The sequence below is a fragment of the Drosophila navojoa genome, chromosome 3 (assembly GCF_054131105.1).
Source record: "Drosophila navojoa isolate 15081-1374.11 chromosome 3, UAZ_NAV_1.0, whole genome shotgun sequence".
Taxonomy (NCBI): domain Eukaryota; kingdom Metazoa; phylum Arthropoda; class Insecta; order Diptera; family Drosophilidae; genus Drosophila; species Drosophila navojoa.
The window spans coordinates 30,917,048-30,935,114 of NC_142891.1; the positions used below are offsets into that span (position 1 = coordinate 30,917,048).

The following is an 18,067-nucleotide window of genomic DNA, read 5'->3' on the forward strand; positions in this document are numbered from 1 at the left end:
GCAGGTAGTGGCGAAGTTGAGGCAATGGAATCAAAATTCGAACACTGCTACACGGTTTATGAACGGTGTACAGCCCAGTTGAGTAGGCAACTCGCCGCCATATCAGTAGCAAATGCACCGCCACCCCCCGTTTCCGCTCCATTCGCCTCGTCTGGAGGCTGTCGCCTTCCTCCGGTAGACACGGAGGTGTTCCACGGCGACTACTTGCACTGGCCAACCTTCCGTGACCTTTTCACCGCCATTTATATCCAAAACCCGCGCTTGACTCCAGTGGAAAAGCTTTTCCATCTTAATTCAAAAACTGCAGGCGATGCAAACGTAGTAGTCGCAGAGTATCTCTCACAAACGACGGCTTTGCATCGGCTTGGGTCTCCTTGTATGATCGGTTCGAGAATAAGCGGCTGTTAGTCAACAGCCAGCTTAAAATTCTTCTCAACCTGTCCAAAGTCACCAAGGAGTCAGGCTCGGCTCTCAGAGAGTTGCATAGTACTATGCGCAGATGTATCTCTGCACTCGAACATGCTCAGATATCCACTGAGAATTGGGATTGCATTCTCGTGTTCCTGTGCACGTCCATTTTTCTGGAACAAACTAGCTTTCTCTGGGAGCATTCATTTACACGAAAAACAGAAATCCCAGCCTGGCAGGACGTTAGTCATTTCCTTAGCGAGCGTGCTCGTGCTCTTGAGGCTATGGTAGGCGATCGTTCTGTTCCAAAAATTTCAAACTCAGTTCCGAGATCTGCGAGCCCTGCTCTTCCCAAACGATTGATCTCGTTTAGAACGCAAGTGGACCCAATCGGCACAAGGTGCGATCTTTGCTCAAGAGAGAATCATTCAACCCGATTCTGCCCTCGGTTTCTCCAGCTATCCATTCCTGAAAGAGAGACGTACATAAAATCAAAGAAGCTTTGCCTAAACTGTTTCGCTAAGAGTCATCAGCTACGAGAGTGTACCAGTACGCACAACTGTTTTCAGTGCAATGATCGTCACAACACACTCCTCTACAGGGACAATAGTTTGCAGAGCGCAGCTGCATTATTAACAGTTGTAGCTCCAATTCCGACTGACGTTATGTCCAACGTCCAAACGTATCTGGCTGCCAGCACGCGAGGTGTCCTCCTCGGCACGGCGATGATCAATATATGCCATTTCGGTGCAACCTATCTCACCCGTGCTTTAGTCGGCTCAGGGTCCGAAGCGACTTTCATTTCTGAGCTTTTCTGTAAGATCAAGTTGCCCTTCAAATCCGTGCAGACTCAGGTTTCCGGCCTGAATCAAGCAGCTACAGCTGAGGCACAAAAGCCATGCAACTTTGACATTGGTTCTCGTTTGAAGCCGAGACTGCGAATCGAAGCTTCTGCTCTCGTCTATCCAAATCTGGCTGGTAAAATGCCTTCGTCTCCAATTGCTAAACGAACTTCCGAATTCCAGCTAGCAGACCCCGAGTTTTACAAGAGTGCGGAAATTGATGTCCTGATAGGTGCGGATATCCCTCCGACTATCATTCAGGGAGGTTATCATCCCAATATTTGTGGACCTCTTATAGGTCTGGAAGCTGGTTTTGGTTGGGTACTGACAGACCCATTTTCACAGACGATACCAGGAACGGTCTCCTCCTTCACAACGCAGGTTTCTGTTTCGGAAGAGACAAAACTTGAACCGTGTCAGCGACGAGCTGAGTTGATTTAGCCCTGTCCGTCTGTCTGTCCGTCCGTCCGTATATATGAACGCGTCGATCTCAGAAGATATAAGAGCTAGAGACTTGAAATTTTTTTCCTAGGTCCGTGTGTATCAGGCGCATATCGACTTTATCACTAAAAATCGATAAAAACTCCCGAAATTTTATTATCGATTAAAAACCTTATCGAAAGCTAGATTTTTAATTATATCTTCTACACCTTTAGAGCTAGAGTTTCCAAATTTTTAATGTAGACTTGTGTAGTTTATAATATTTCGTATGTATGTGTGCCTAAACGAAGTGTAGAGTGAGTAGAATATCAGATTGGAGGGTTCAGGGTATCTCCTAGTCGAACAGTCTCGTCTAGAGTTTTCTTACATGTTTTTTTATATTCGTTTATTTACAGACTTATTATACTACAAGTTGAAAGAGTTAGTTAGCTCTTTATAGCGCGCGATGCTTGCGGGGCGGCCGTAAAGCATTGCTTCGCAAGCCCTATGCGCTACCTTAGCCTGGTACAGCTCGTCTTCTTATTCGCTCGACCTTGCGCAGCTCCATCATCACTGTGGCCGCGAAGGTGCTTGTTAGTTTCCAAGCTTCCTCCGATTCCAGCATGGCGTTGACTATGTTGTTGACTATTCCACTTCCTTTGCCATCGTGAAATGCCCTTCGCCCTGGTAGCGTTTTGTTACGCACATGCGCGTGCGAATTCTGCTCCACGGCTTCGGCGACCAGGTACTCCAGTGGCACCATGCCGGCTATGAAAAGCGCCGCATCATCAGAGATAGTCCTGAAAGCGCAGGTGACTCTGATTGCGCTCAGTCTATAGATCTTGTGTCTAACATGACGCCAAGATCCTTAATCGCCCTCTTTGGCACGATGCTGACGCTGCCTATCCTTATATTGGCAGTCTCCACTTTCTTGCGACTGCTTACTAGGACGACTTCCATCTTGTGCGCCGCAGGCACGAGCCCAGCTCCTGTCAACCAGCTTCGTATCCAATTGATACTTTCGCTGCACATATCCTCTGTATCTTTAAGCTCCTTGCCTATGGCGCCGACAGCCACATCATCAGCAAAGCCAATGGTGTGCGCACCTCCTGGTACTTCCAAGCGCAGTACGCCGTCGTACATGATATTCCATAGGAGAGGCCCCAGCACTGAGCACTCCAGCTGGCACTATATGAGTTTGGGGACCCTCACTCGTATTGTATACCAGTGTTCTTCCTCTGAAGTAGCTCTTTATTATCTCTTTTAGATATTTAGGGATATTATATTGTGACAGCGCATTCAGTATCATATCCTAACTAGCTGTGTTGAAGGCGTTCTTAACATCCAGGGTCGCGATGATGCAGTATTGCTTCGTCCCGTGCCTCCATCTGGTGCCTTGGATGGTGGGAGTTGCCAACAACTTTTTCTAGAGCATCTGTTGTTGACCGGGCCTTCCTGAATCCAAATTGATTTGCTGATAGGCCTCCGGCGCTAGCAATAGCAGTCTCCAGTCTAGAACAGATCAATTTCTCAAACACCTTTCCTATGGTGTCTAAGAGGCAGGTCGGTCTGTATGAAGATGGCTCGTCTGGTGGTTTGCCAGCCTTGGGTAGCAATACCAGGCTCTGGGCCTTCCATTTTGCAGGGATCGTCTCTTGAAGTAAGTTGAATAATTCGGCGAACGTACTACGCACGATTTGGGATCCCCTCCGGCCCTGGAGCTGTGTTTGCTCTAAGACCTCTGAGAGCTACTAAGATTTCTTCGTCTGTAACTAAAACAATTTGAGTGCCCTTTGAGCCCTGATTTGCAGACTCGGACTCCGGGGCATGAATGGAAAGAGCGTTTCCACAATCGATTTGAGCTCCAGACGATCCGTCGGCTGCACCTGTTTACCTGCGTATAGTCTCTTAACTACTGTCTTATATGCCCTGCCCCAAGGGTCATATTCGGCTGAGTCGCACAACTCTAGAAAGCATTCTCTTTTGCTTGCCCGAATGGCCTTCTTCAACTGTCTTCTAGCTGCCTGGTAAGCTAATTGTTTTTCTAAAAACGTAGAGCTACCCCGAGCCCGTTGATAGCTTCTTCTCGCCTGGATGCATTTGCGTCGAATGTCACCTATTTGTGCATTCCACCAATACGTAGGCTCTTGTTGTCGCGTGAACTGCTTGCGGCGTAACATGCTGCTATTGCCGGCACTCTGTATTTGGGCCACCATTTGGCATGCTCTGGCATCGTAGTGGCTCCAGGTTGCTTCCCGAACGAGGGATGAAGTGACAAAAGTAATGTCAATTACAGATCCGTATCCAGCCCGACTGAAGGTGAACTCATGGCCAGTGTTGAGCAGTGCAACATCTAGTGTCGCGAAAATCTCCAGCAGGATAAGGCCTCTGACATTTGTTGTGTGGCTACCCCATTCTAACGCCCATGAATTAAAATCTCTTGCTATAATGGCCTTCCGACCCCTAGCATCCTCCGCAAGCTCGTCGAGCACCGTCGTGAATTCACTGAGCTGCATGCTGGGGGCCAGATAGCAACTGTAAAGCCATATGTTGCCATATCGGCCGCGTACGAACCCATTGAATGACTTAACATTCGAAAGTACGTTCGTTGAGTTGCCGCATACCCACAACGCAGCTTTGCCATTAACGTCAGTTGACCATGTCCTAGGGCAGCTGGTTATACAGTGGTGGGGCTCACTGAGAAAAGCTACGTCTATACATTTTTCCCTAACGGTCTGCTCAAGAAGGTCTTGGGCAGCAACACAATGATTTAGGTTAAGCTGGAGGAACCTTAACATTTCATTTTACGAGCAGCCTCGCGATAGAATGGGCACTTGAAGCTGCCTGCTGAGTGGTCCGTCTGCTTTTCACCTTTCCGGATGCAGAGGCTACATTTTGGTGGCTTAGTGCATGCTTTTGCACTGTGACCCATCTCTCCACACATGAAACAGGCGCCCTTTAGGTCACAGTCGCTGCCGCAGTTTGCTGCCATATGACCGTAATCAAGGCACTTGAAACAGTGTTTGGGCTGATCCACGGCGCGGATACGACATACAACCCATCCAATTTTCATTTTGGACAGCTCGAGCAGAGTTTTGGCTTTTCCAATTGGAAGAGCAACTGTAGCTCTTTGCTGTCCACCAAAAGCCGGTCGAAGCGACTTGACAGCCTCAATGGGGAGTGAGCTATCCTTCAACGCCGCCCTAAGTGATTCCAAGATCTCCTCTTTGCTCGCTAACTCATCTAGGTCACGAATCTCAATTTGAGCCGATTCGGTAAGTGTTTTAACTACCGCTCGGTCACCCAGGGCCTTGCCTACAGCTTCGTGAAGGGCCTCAGTACTATGCTCTGGCTTTCTGCTCAGTTGCAACAAGAGGCCCCCCTTAGCTGTCTTCCTAATGCCTTGAACACTCAGATGCTTTAGATTTGGGTCGGTCTTGACTACACGAAGCATGTCCGCATAGCTGCAACCACCCACGCCTGAAATCGCGATTGCGTCACTTCTTTTTCTTTTTGGATGGCGTGCTTTAACGACTGTCCAGCTGTTCGGGTTCGTCTGTCGACCTGCCTGATTTGAATATTCAGCTGTAGCAAGTAGAGCCATTAGTTCTTTTGGCTTCGCTGCGCCTTTATTGGGCCTCGGCTTTTTTGAGGGTGTTTTCCTCTGATCGGTGGCAGCTTCCCTCGACCGCTTGGACGTATTGCTACCTAAGATCGCGCTAGTGCTCGAGCGGCATGGTCTGCACCTCGCAGTTTTTAACCGGTTGGTTGCAGAGCTTTTCGGCCGTCTTATGGAGATTGACCAGCCTAGCCAGCTCCTCTCTCATTAGGGCATTAATTTGCCGCTGACCCCCAAATAAGGCAGTCAAGCCCTCTAACGTAACTCCTATTTGGGCTAACGCTTCTTTTAGTGAGTTGGGTGCCTGGAACTCAGCCACTGGGGACTGATTAAGGGTCGACGGCGGCGTCAGCGCCCTCTGTTGTTGCTGCGGCGATCGCTGCAACGAGGAACGGCGCGCGAAAGCTTGCAGCTCGTCTTCCATCCTGGCATCCATTTTTTGCTCCGACTACAACGACGTGAAGCCTGTAGTGGGCAATGGCTACTAATATAATTTGAGTTTACAGACCGCAGTATCTTAAATTCAGCTTAAATACAGAAAGAGCCCGAAAGTATGCACTACTTTTAGTAACTGCGTCTTCACTCCAGATGTTCGGTTGCTGTCTTTGCTAAGACTTAGCAACTCACCAAAGTTAGTGAACAGCTTATTGTCCACTGCAATTTCCAGCACTACTAACAGCTGTTAGAGTGAATGCACCTGATTTTTATTAATTGCGCAAGTGCGACGTCCAGTGACAAAACTTTTCGCGCTTGGAAAAAGAAAAGGAAAGAGAAAAGCCCTGACGCCAAAACAATGACGCTATTGCCCCCCTCTCTTGCACCACTGGATTCTACCACCGGCGTATTCCACGAACCGCTGCGCATTAATTTTTTGGTAGCTTTCGAGGTCGCTGGGTACGTTGCGCCCGCAGCATATTTATCATATATGCTGCGTATATAGTCAACGATGGATCACAATAACATCGACCGCACTCCACGAAAACGCAACTCGCACTGTGTGTGTTTGTGTGTGGGTGTGTGTCTGTATGTGTGTGTGCGTTTGTGTGTTCGAATTATTATTGAAATATGAGTTGCTTGTAGGGCTCAGGGAATCCCGTAGTCGACTAGTCTCGCCTAGAGCTTTCTTACTTGTTATAAATGACCTTCCTAGCTGTATCTTTTATTCTACAATATGTATCTATGCGGATAATGTAAAACTTTGCCTTCCATACTCCAGTGCAAATGGACATCTACACCTACAAGATGACCTTAATGCATTTCAACATTGGCAAACCAATCGCACCTAAATTGGTCAAAGTGTATAAAAATGACCTTCAGTCGCACCGCACCTTATATTGTTGATTATAAAATTAGTAACATTTCCTCAAAACGCATCTTTACAATCAAAGATCTTGTTGGTTTCTTTGACTGCAAACTTAATTTTAATCTTCATATTTCTACCATTATAAATGAAGCCAAAAGAGTGCTTGGCTTTATTAAACGTTGGTTTAAGGAATTTAAAGATCCATTCGTTACCATGCAATTATATATGTACTTCGCTTGTGCGTCCCATCTTAGAGTATTGTTTAGTTGTATGGTCTCCGCAGCATAAACTTTATCAGGATCATACCGAATCCGTCCAAAAACAGTTTCTTTTCATTGACTTAAGGGACCTTAGCAGGGACAGTAATGTACGATTGCCGTCTTACCATAGTAGGCTTCAGCTCATTAATCTTCCATCGTTAATCAATCGCAGAACAATTTTAGGAATTGTTTTTCTGCTCAAATTGATTAGCCGTGACATTGATTCGTCTCCTTTGCTGATGCGTCTTAATTTTTCGGTTCCGTCCCGAACAACTAGACATTATCGTCCGCTTAATTTACCTGTGTGCACTACGGATTAGTGCGTTTTATGTTCTATGTGTTAATTTTAATAAATATTATATGAAGTGGGGCAGAGCTGGCCGCACTGGCAAATAAAACACTCCCATTGGGTTGGTGATACTATTGTTATGTGTTGTCCTCTTTATAGGTTATTTGAATTTTAGTTGACTGCAATTTTGTCAATATCTTTTTTAAATACAAATACTTATCCAGCGCTCATTATGACAAATCGGTCCCGTTTGTCGCAGTTGGAACTGCCAAAATTTAGTGTAACATATAGTGGGAAAACTTTTTTCTCTATGTTCAAAACGATCGTAAATGCAGACTCTGATCTCAACTCTATTGAGAAGTTCCAGCAACTTCGATCGTGCTTAAGTGGTGCTGCGTTGGATACCATCAGCTCATTGGAAATAAATAAGGCTAACTATATCGTTGCTCAGGATATTCTATAACGTCGATTTGATGATACACGTTTTATTTTACAGGATTGAGATGGCAGATGCATCTGTAGGCAGGCTGAGGCAGCTGGCGGATAAAGCCACATCTCACATTCATGCTATGGATTTTCTTGCATCGCGGGAAGAACTTGCTGATTGTATCATCGTGCGAACAGTGTTGCATAAATTAGATAAGTACGCTCAGGCCAAATGGGAGGAACGCTTATCGGCTAATGAGTTACCGTTCTGAGTTACAACGTTCTGCAAGAGCGTTGTCGAAAGCTTGAAAATGTGGATCAAGTTTGACAGGATGGTCAGATTGGCAAGTCAGTGAAGATCGTGATGACACGAGCCATATGATATTTCAATGTAAGCAAGCGCTTTGAGCAATTGCCACCTATTGCACGACATAAAGAGGTCAAGAGACTCACTCTGTGCCTAATTGCATAAGAAAGGGACATCAGTTGAAATATTACAAATCTAGATATTTCAACTGATCTCCCTTTCTTATGCATACCTGCCAATCGAAGCACCATATCTTATTGCATTACAATCAGTCTTCAGTAGTACATCCAACAAAAAAATGCTATACATTCTTCTGATATGGTTGCAATGTCACCTTCTTTACTCAAGAGTAGGGCTGCAAATCTATCGATGGCTGCTACCGATCTATCGATGGAATTTGAATCGTCCGATAGATCGATGGCTTTTTGCACCATCGATATATATCTGTTATCTCTTTGCGACATTTCATTGCAGGATTGCAATATGGACAAATTTTTAAAACCGTCAAGTTAGTAATAATAAAAAGCAATGCAAAGTAATTTTTTTGTTAATAATTACTAAATATTAAAGATAAGAGAGAAGCGACCAATGAGCCGAGAATGCCTGATGTCGATGAGGCGAAAAAGCGAAAGAAGACATCGCAGATATGGACACATTTTGACAAGTGCGAAAACAAAATGTGTCGCCTTTGCGGCAAAGAATATAAAACAAGTGGCAATACTTCCAATTTGCTGTAGCATTTAAAACGTGCTCATCCAGTTAGATCGAATGAATCATCTAATTTAAATAAAATAGATCAGTTTGTAAAATGCCATGATACATATAAAATGTTATCATAAAAAAATTAATATAGACAGAGCGGTTTCTCGAATGGTAGCACAAGATGTACAGCCGTACAGTATCGTTCAAGACGAAGGCTTCAAATATTTAATAGATTTATTGGATCCACGGTATGTACTTCCAAGCCGCACAACGCTTCGTAAATGAAAATATTTCACAAAAACAAAAAACCAGAAGAGCCGACGCAATATTAATGATGCGCCAATTTTTGGAGCAACAAAATGCTGCACAAGATATTGATCCGCTCAGTTATTGGAAGGTAAGTTTGCTAACTGAACATATGCATAATCTAAAACGTTAACGTTTTTTCCAGATTAATGAGTCTCAGTTTGGCGCGATTGCGCAAATGGCAATGAAATACTTATGCGTTCCCGCTAGCTCCATTGAATCTGAGCGAATTTTTAGTAAGGCCGGAGAAATAATTTCTCAGCGGAGATCGACATTGAAGCCAAAAAATGTAAATATTTTATTATTTTTGAACAAAAATATGAGCTTGGTTGATGATGAAAGATCAAATTAAGCAGAAATAATAATTTAAATTAATAGCTTTTTTACCAGTCAAAAAAGTACAAATGGATCTCTACTTTTTATTTTATTTTATAATATTATGTTTAAGATAATGAATTTATTGTTTTTGTTATTGTTTTATACTAAGAATTATGTTTGAAAAAATGAATTAAATACAATATTGTTAGAAATAAAAAAACAAAAATAACTTGAAAATTTAAAGCAATAATTTCGAATTATTTAAATGTAAATAATATGAAAATTTGAATAGTTAAGTACTCAAATTTCATTAAATGTTCTCTTTGAGCTTTTTAAATTTTCGATGGAACCATCGATATATTCGATAGTTTTTTCCATCGATGGGGAAATTATCAAGTGGAGCCACAATCGATGGATTTTCAGCCCTACTCAAGAGTAAATACCTCTTCATTCGGCTGATGTTGTGCTTCTAGCCACTTCTATAATTCTTGTTAAGAACCGAGGTGGAACATTCATTCAGTTCGTGCACTCCTAGACTCAGGATCTCAACTTCACTTTATCACCACTCCGCAAATCAGCTTCAGCTTCAAAACAGAAAATCGCCTACTGCAGTTTCTGGCATTGAAGATGCCAGTTTTTCAACTGAAGGATACTCTGTCGATCTCGTTCTGAAATCGCGGATTTCAGACTATTCAACTGTCATCACCGCAATCATTGTCCAGACGATTACTGACAATCAGCCTGGAATTTCAATGTCCACTAATAGTTGGAATATACTCTCTGTTAATACCAAATCCCATTAACAAGAATTGCTCCTCCCGCGCCATACAATGTTATGCTATTAACACTACTCTGTCAATAACATAGCCCCAGTTCTCCTACTGGTTCGCGGGCACGATTGAGTGATATTGCGTTATGCAAAGAAGTCAACTGTATTAACAGAGTGACGTCATTTTTTCAGAAAATGGTGGGCGCGCGTTTAAAGTTGTATGAAAGTCAAGCAATTTTGGCACTGTTATTTGTCTTAAAACTAGTAGGAGTAATTAAAATTATGGGTGGGATGGAGTTACGAAAACAAGGCTACGTTGCTTATCTAGAGAACTTCAACAGCAATCCTTGTCCCTGGTAATTGACGCTGACACACAGCCTCCACGATCGGCCCCACTGGATAGCGATTGGGCAGCCGACCAATCGTGAACTAATGTGTGCAGCGACCTTAGAAGAAATAGAAAGATGGAACTTACTAAAATGAAATTTTCGACCTTGACTACGAAAAAACACACGTTTTTGGAAATGTTCGCTCCTGGGCTGACAGGTGCTGCATTCTAGGACTTCAGTAAGCAGGAGTGACATCCTGCGGAAATGGCTCCTGGGTCAATCCTGCAGCTGCCCCCGTCCTGTTAAAACCCTGGCAGGCCTCCAAGTACGTTCGAAGATCGTCACCAACTGAATTTTCATTGGTGGTACTGGTCTAAGTTGATATACATCCTTAATTTGTACAATATCCTGGCTCTGAGTACTGGCTCCCATAAAGACCAACGTCAACCCTCGCATGGCTTCCCTGCTACGCACAGACAACCATGAGGATCGCTTGAGTGACTGTCAAAAGAGACAGGCCCCTAACCCCTTAGAGTCTGAGTCCGGCAAAAAACTTTGCAAGGGACAACAGAATCTGTGGCAAAAAGTCACCAGAAAAGGGCTTCGAAACAAAGAGTGGAAAAGACTACTTCGGCACCTGCAGTGAAGCCGAAAGCAGTAGCACAACCAACAATAGAGAAGAAAAAACCTCCCCGCACAGAAGCAGTCCTCATAAAACCTGAAAGTGCACAAAGCTACGTAGACGTTTTACGAAACATACGCAGCACAATCCAACAGGACGAAAAGGCAAATGTTAGAGGCATAAGGAAAACTCGATCCGGGGCAACTGAGCAAAGGGGAAAAGTAAAGTAAGGGCTTTTGTAACTTTAAAAAACCCAATTAGCGGAGACGTTGCTGAGCTCAGACATTAAAATTGGCTTTGTCAGGGCTAGGCCCATAATGTGTAAGCCCATCCGCAGATGCTACAGATGCTTAGGGGTCGGTCATCTGCAGACCAACTGTACAGGACCGGACCGAAGTGGTGGTGGCATCTGCATGAAATGTGGTGAATCAGGTCACAGGATAAAAGACTGCACGAAACCACCAAAATGCTGCATATGCGGATGCAGGGCGCACTTCTGTTGATCATATGCCGGGATATGGGGGAATGTCCTCCACTAACGCTAGGTCCAGGTAAGTGGTAGCAAACCGCGGAAGCAGAGCCGGGATGTGAAGGCACAATACAAGAAGTAACCTTTGGATCCGAACACATCGTAGATCGGATAAAGGACTGGAAGATACTCGATGACTTCACGGGCAGCGATCACGAGTATATATCATATATATATATACCAATCAGCAAAGCCCTCCACCATGCCCAAGAAAGACTTCCAACAGATGGGACATAAGCAAGGTGGATACAGGCAAATTACTAGCTGAACTAGATAGACGTGAACGACAGTTCGACGGCACATTGACCTCGAAGCAAGTGGTGGAGAGAAGCCTAACAGCTATGGAAAGATCGTGTAAAGTTTCGATGCCTAAAACGTACAGCAAACACGGAGGTAGACGACATGCGTACTGGTGGAACCACGATATTGCGGAAAAAAGTATGCATACAATTTAGAAGAAGGCTAACAAGGGCACAACGCTCTGGAAATTTTAGGACGGAAGCGTTAGCAGCTAAGATTGCGAGAAAAGAATTGTCGATTGCTATCACACGCAGTAAGCATGACAAGTGGAAAGAGCTCTGCAAAGATATAAATAAAGATCCTTGGGGACTTGGCTACAAGATAGTCATGAAGAAGCTAGAAAACTACGGAGCAGTGCCAAGCGTGGATGATGAAACGATGGATCACATAGTGGAAACACTATTTCCAACACATATCCACAAGACGCATGTGCGGACACCCGTAGAGTTCGATGGTTCAGTCCCAAATTTCACCGTGGAAGAACTCAAGATTGCGGCTCTCTCCCCAAAGAATAAGAAAGCGCCGGGACCAGATAATATACCGGCAGAGATACTGAAGCTGACAGCATCAGGACGGCCTGCTTTTCTCCTTAGGATGTATAACGCATGTCTAAAAGAAAGGGTATTCCTAGAAGCGCGGAAAGAACAGAGACTGGTGCTCATTAGCAAAGGCAAAGGCGATCCCAACTTACCTTCAGCTTATCGCTCATTGTGTATGCTGAACACAGCGGGGAAGCTGTTAGAAAAGCTCATAAGACCCAGACTACTCGCCGCAGTAGAGGCCGCTGGAGGACTTAGCCCCAGGCAACACGGGTTCAGAGCTGGAAAATCCACAATGTGAGCTTTCGATGAAGTGGTTCAGGCAGCCAGAGCTACGCAAAGAGGAAATGCGGACTCTCGCCCAGTGGTCCTGCTAGCAACGCTGGACGCTAAAAACGCCTTTAATAGTGTAAGGTGGACCGATATGCTTACTTCCTTGGAGCATCGTTTCCATACACCGGGGTACCTGATGAATATGATCAGGAGCTATTTGCAGGAAACGGTATAGAGTGACTGGAGGAGCTGCAGAGGGGTCAATCCTGGAACCAGACCTGTGGAATATCAGCTACGACGACATCCTAAGACTGGAAATGACGGAAGACACTTTCCTAATTGTTAATGCCGACGATATCGCAGCTGTTATTACTGCCAGAAACACCGTAGAGGCCCAAAAGAGACTTACCCAAGTCATGATCCGCACGCAAACATGGCTCAGCTCTCGAGGATTGGAACTTGACACCCATAAAACAGAGTTACTTCTGTTCACGGGGAAGCAGATCCCAACCGAAATAGAAATGCGAGTAAGCGGAAACCTTATAAGGACTCAGAGAACAGTGAACTATCTAGGCGTTGGACTAGACAGTAAACTTACCTTCTGGGAACAGCTGAAGCATGCCACGCGGAAAACAGCGACAGCAACGGGGTCTTTAAGTAGTCTGATGGCAAACATCGACAGCCCGACGGCAGGAAAACGAACACTTCTTATGGAAGCGACAAATCCGATATTGCTATATGGAAGTGAAGTATAGGCGGACACCTTAAAGGCGAATGTAAGGCGAAAACCGATGTTATCAGTGCAACGAAGAGCAGCCTTAAGGATAACATCGGCGTACCTCACAGTTTCCGGGGCTGCCGTGACTGTGATAGCAGCAGTCATAACGGTTAACTTGCTTGCCCAAGAGCGCAAGTCGTTCTATTTGACACAACTACTCTCCGGACATGGATACTTTCGAAAGTATCTAAATAAGAAAAACTGCTGAATCCAGCTGATTAACATCGGCCATAGGAAACTCTGTGAATAAAGTGTCAAATACATAGGTTGAGGGTACAAGCTAATGAGCTTCCCAGGACCCTATAGGGAAATTAAGAGAGAATATATCAGCGACGAAGACTGGGACTCAAAATCAGAGGCCAGTTTAGAAAACACAGCAGACATGGACCCAGAACAGATTCAAACGCTCATAAGTTGGCACAGCAGGAGGTTAGGTTGAGGGAAGAATTTGGCGCCAGGTTAAATTCTGTAAACCAAAGGGTAAATAGCTTACGCCTTGAAGCACCTCAGGTTGAAGCATACCAAAGAATCTCGATCCACCCCAATGTAGGATGTAGTATATCCCTGGACTGTACGTATGCTGATAGAACATCGCTTAGAATCCTACGTCAACAGCTAGAGATGGTCCGACAGGGCGACTCTACGTTAGAGCAGTATTATGACGAAGTCGAATGCAAGCTAACTCTGGTCACGAGCAAGGTAGTAATGACCCATGATCAGGAGAGAGCAGCAATGCTAAATGAGGAGGTTAGGAACGATGCACTGCACTCATTCATCTCAGGCTTGAAGAAGACCTTGAGATCAGTCGTGTTCCCCGCACAGTCGAAAGACCTGCCCTCTGCACTGGCTTTGGCCAGAGAGGCAGAGGCTAGCATCGAGCGAAGCAATTTCGCAGCCACATATGCAAAAGCATTGGAAGATAAAACCCACGCAACTGAGGGTAATAGAAACCAAAGACGCTCATATGAGAGCAGATCAAAAGTAACGATGCCGAACGCGGCCAAGAAAGAAACCCCCACTATAGCAAAAAACAGGGCAAGCAATAGCAACAGAAAAGCTTATGCGAATAGTAGCAACTAAGTAGACCAGGGTCAACAACAACAAGAACCTATGGACGTCGATGCGTCAACAGCAAAATTTAAACAACAATCATACATATACAATCATATACAGTAAGGAACATACGGAAAATTCGCAAGTAGAAAGTGCTCGTGGCCAAAAAAGACCAAATTCATCTGAACGCGTGTCAGGCCAAAGGCGTCAGCGGGTGCACACTACTGTGCAACATAACCACGACAATGACGACCACAGCTATAATAAAACAGCCTCCAGAGAGGTTGCCGAGGTCGACGACGACTCCGATTCGGCGACAGGGGACGATTCAATTAATTTTTTAGGGAACGCTCCAGGCTACCGTTCGTCGAACGGCTGCTGGCAGGGAAAAATGTAAAAATTTTAATCGACACGGGGGCGGCCAAAAACTATATTAGACCCTTAACAGGGCTAAACAATATAAGGCCAGTTAACAGCCCATTCAATGTTAGTTCCATTCATGGTTCTAACAAGGTTCACCAGAAATGTTTAATTAACATTGTCGGTGTAACAACATTATTCCTCCTATTAGACTCCCTGGCTCCATTCGACGGCATCATAGGCTTCGACTTGCTAACGCAGATAGGAGCAACTTTGAATGCCGAAGATGGCACTGTCAACTATGGGGCTGAGTCCGAAAAACTCCAGCACCACATATGCGACAATGTAAACTTTACAAATGTCGATGATATTGCCGTACCAGAAGCCATAAGGGCTTAGTTTAACAACATGATCCTCAACAAAGTAAAAGCATTTTCAGCTTCTAACGAAGCACTGCCGTTTAATACTTCTGTAGTGGCTACAATACGCACAATGAGTCAGTCTATTCTAAACTTTACCCGCACCCTATGGGTGGCGCTGATTTCGTAAAAAACGAAATCAAAGAACTAATGCGAAATGGCATTATCAGACCATCAAAGTCACCCTACAACAACCCGACATGGGTTGTCGATAAAAAAGGTCATGAAACTAAACGAACGTACTATTGCCGACCAATACCCAATGCCGAGCATTCCCATGATTTTGGCCAATCTAGGAAGGGCTAGATACTTTACAACTCTGGACCTTAAATCCGGGTGTCACCAGGTTCTTCTCGCGGAACAAGACCGTGAAAAAACATCTTTCTCTGTAAATGGAGGAAAGTATGAATTTTGTCGATTGCCGTTCGGGTTGAAGAATGCTGGAAGCTTCTTCCAAAGAGCGATTGACGACGTACTGCGTGAACAAACTGGCAAAGCATGCTATGTGTACGTAGACGACGTCATAATTTTTTCAGAAAACGAAAGAGACCATGTCAAGCACATAAACTGGGTCTTAACAAGGCTATGTGAAGCTAACATGAAAGTTTCTAAAGAAACAAGAAAGAAAGCTCTAGTCGAGACTGCTCGACTACGAGATCCCCTGAACCCTTCGAGCAACTGATATTTCAATAATAATTCGCACATACACACGCACACACACACACACACGCATACAAACAAACACGTGCACACACACACACACACACATATACAGGCGATTGCGCTTCGGTTGCGCTGCAGTGTTGGCAATATTATGAGAACTTATTTGTAGAATAATTTAATTTCTAGATGTACGATCATAATGAAACTTTCAGAGCGTAATCATAATTTAAAAATGTATGCGTATACCGAAGCACAAGTCTCTAGTATTTGATATACGACTTTTACAAAGATGAGGGTGGGGGGTAAATTTGAACAAAAACCGAAATTGTATAAAATTCATCTTAATATACATTTTAAATTTGGAGACTCTAGCTTGAAAGATGTAGGAGATATAATTTTTAAACAAATCTTCGATAAGGTTTTTTATCGATAAATATATACGGACATTTTAAAAAAAAGTTGAAGTCTCTAGCTCTTATATCTTCTGAAATCGACGCGTTCATACATACGGACGGACGGACGGACGGACGGACGGACGGACGGACGGACAGACAGACGGACAGGGCTAAATCAACTCAGCTCGTCGCCCTGATCAAGAATATATATACTTTGTGGGGTCTGCCACGCCTCCTTCTGCCTGTTACATACTTTTAACAAAACCATTATACCCTGATTTCCCATTTTCAATGGGTTCAGGGTATAAAAACCCATTTCTTTAAAAAGGAAGTAGAGTACCTAGGCTTTATAGTAACTGAAGGCGGGGCGAAAACCGACCCCGAAAAGGTTAAGGATATTCAGGAATATCCGGAACCAAAGAACATTTTTGAGCTTAGATAATTTCTGTGCATGGCCAGTTACTACAGGTGTTTTATTAAAAACTTTGCTGCAATCGCGAAGCCATTAACAGCATGCTGAAAGGCGAAAATGGTTCCATTAGCAAACATATGTCAAAGAAAACGAATATCAGTTTTGACATCAACCAGAGGGATGCCTTCGAGAGACTAAGAAATATCTTAGCTTCAGAAGACGTTATTCTTACATATCCAGACTTCAAGAAGCCATTCGATCTAACGACGGATGCTTCTGCATATGGTATTGGTGCGGTACTATCACAAGATGGTAGGCCCATTACCATGATATCAAGAACTCTGACAGGGAGACCCATTACGCCACCAATGAAAGAGAGCTATTGGCTATCGTATGGGCGTTAGGCAAGCTACAGCAATACCTGTATGGTACGAGAGACATTAATATCTACACAGATCATCAACCTCTCACCTTTGCTGTGTCAGACAGAAACCCTAACGCAAAAATTAAAAGATTGAAAGCGTATGTAGATGAACATAACGCAAAAATCCACTACAAACCTGGAAAAGAGAACCACGTCGCAGACGCATTATCTCGACAAAATATTAACACAATTGAGTCAACAGACAAGCCAATAAACTGTTTCAGAAAAAAGATAATTTTGGAAGAAGCACGCTTCCCACTGAACCGAAACTTCATATTTTTCGCCATATTATTCACTTCACAGATAGAAATCAAGCATTAAATGAAGTAAAATCATTTGTCAAACCAAATGTAATCAACGCAATCAATTGCGACCTCCCAATGTTGTAATTCATCCAACACCAATTAGTAAAAAGCTTCCCCTCCACTAAATTTCGTTATTGCTGAGAGATAGTCATGACAGAACATAATCGTGCGCATAGAGCCGCACAAGAAGACGTCAAACAAGTCTTGGAGGAGTATTACTTCCCGAAAATGACCAAACTAGCGAAAGATATAGTGACAAACTGCAAAACTTGCACTAGGGCCAAGTATGACAGATATCCAGAAAAACATGTTATGGGAGAAACACCAATCCCATCATACCCTGGAGAGATATTACACATTGACATTTTTTCAACTGACAAAAAGCTGTTTTCAACATGTATCGACAAATTTTCAAAGTTTGCAATGGTACAACCAATAATATCACGAACGATAACAGATGTAAACAAGTAAGAAAGCTCTAGTCGAGACAGCTCGACTACGAGATCCCCTGAACCCTACAAGCAACTGATATTTCAATAATAATTAGCAAACACACACGCACACACACACACACATACAAACAAACACACGCATACAAACAAACACACGCATATACACACACTCACATATACAGGCGATTGCGCTTGGGTTGCGCTGCAGTGTTGGAAATATTAGGAGAACTTATTTGTTGAATAAT

The 18,067-nt window shown here is 44.0% G+C and overlaps 1 protein-coding gene and 1 pseudogene across 2 annotated transcripts; both read left to right on the plus strand.

Moving 5' to 3' along the window:
- Positions 1–223: 223 nt before the first annotated feature.
- On the plus strand, positions 224–1,691 carry LOC149092015 (uncharacterized). Its single transcript, XM_089257010.1, has one exon. The coding sequence runs from the start codon at positions 492–494 to the stop codon at positions 1,689–1,691; it is 1,200 nt and encodes a 399-aa protein (XP_089113136.1). The 5' UTR covers positions 224–491.
- A 5,266-nt stretch (positions 1,692–6,957) lies between these two features.
- Positions 6,958–9,429, plus strand: LOC149092016 (uncharacterized; annotated as a pseudogene). The gene is made up of 4 exons (XR_016196363.1): positions 6,958–6,981; positions 7,317–8,382; positions 8,445–8,973; positions 9,028–9,429. The product of XR_016196363.1 is annotated as an uncharacterized LOC149092016 (transcript).
- Positions 9,430–18,067: the final 8,638 nt, after the last annotated feature.

Coding starts and splice junctions, on each gene's coding strand:
- LOC149092015 (XM_089257010.1), top strand. CDS start 492: ATGCGCAGATGTATCTCTGCACTCGAACATGCTCAGATATCCACTGAG.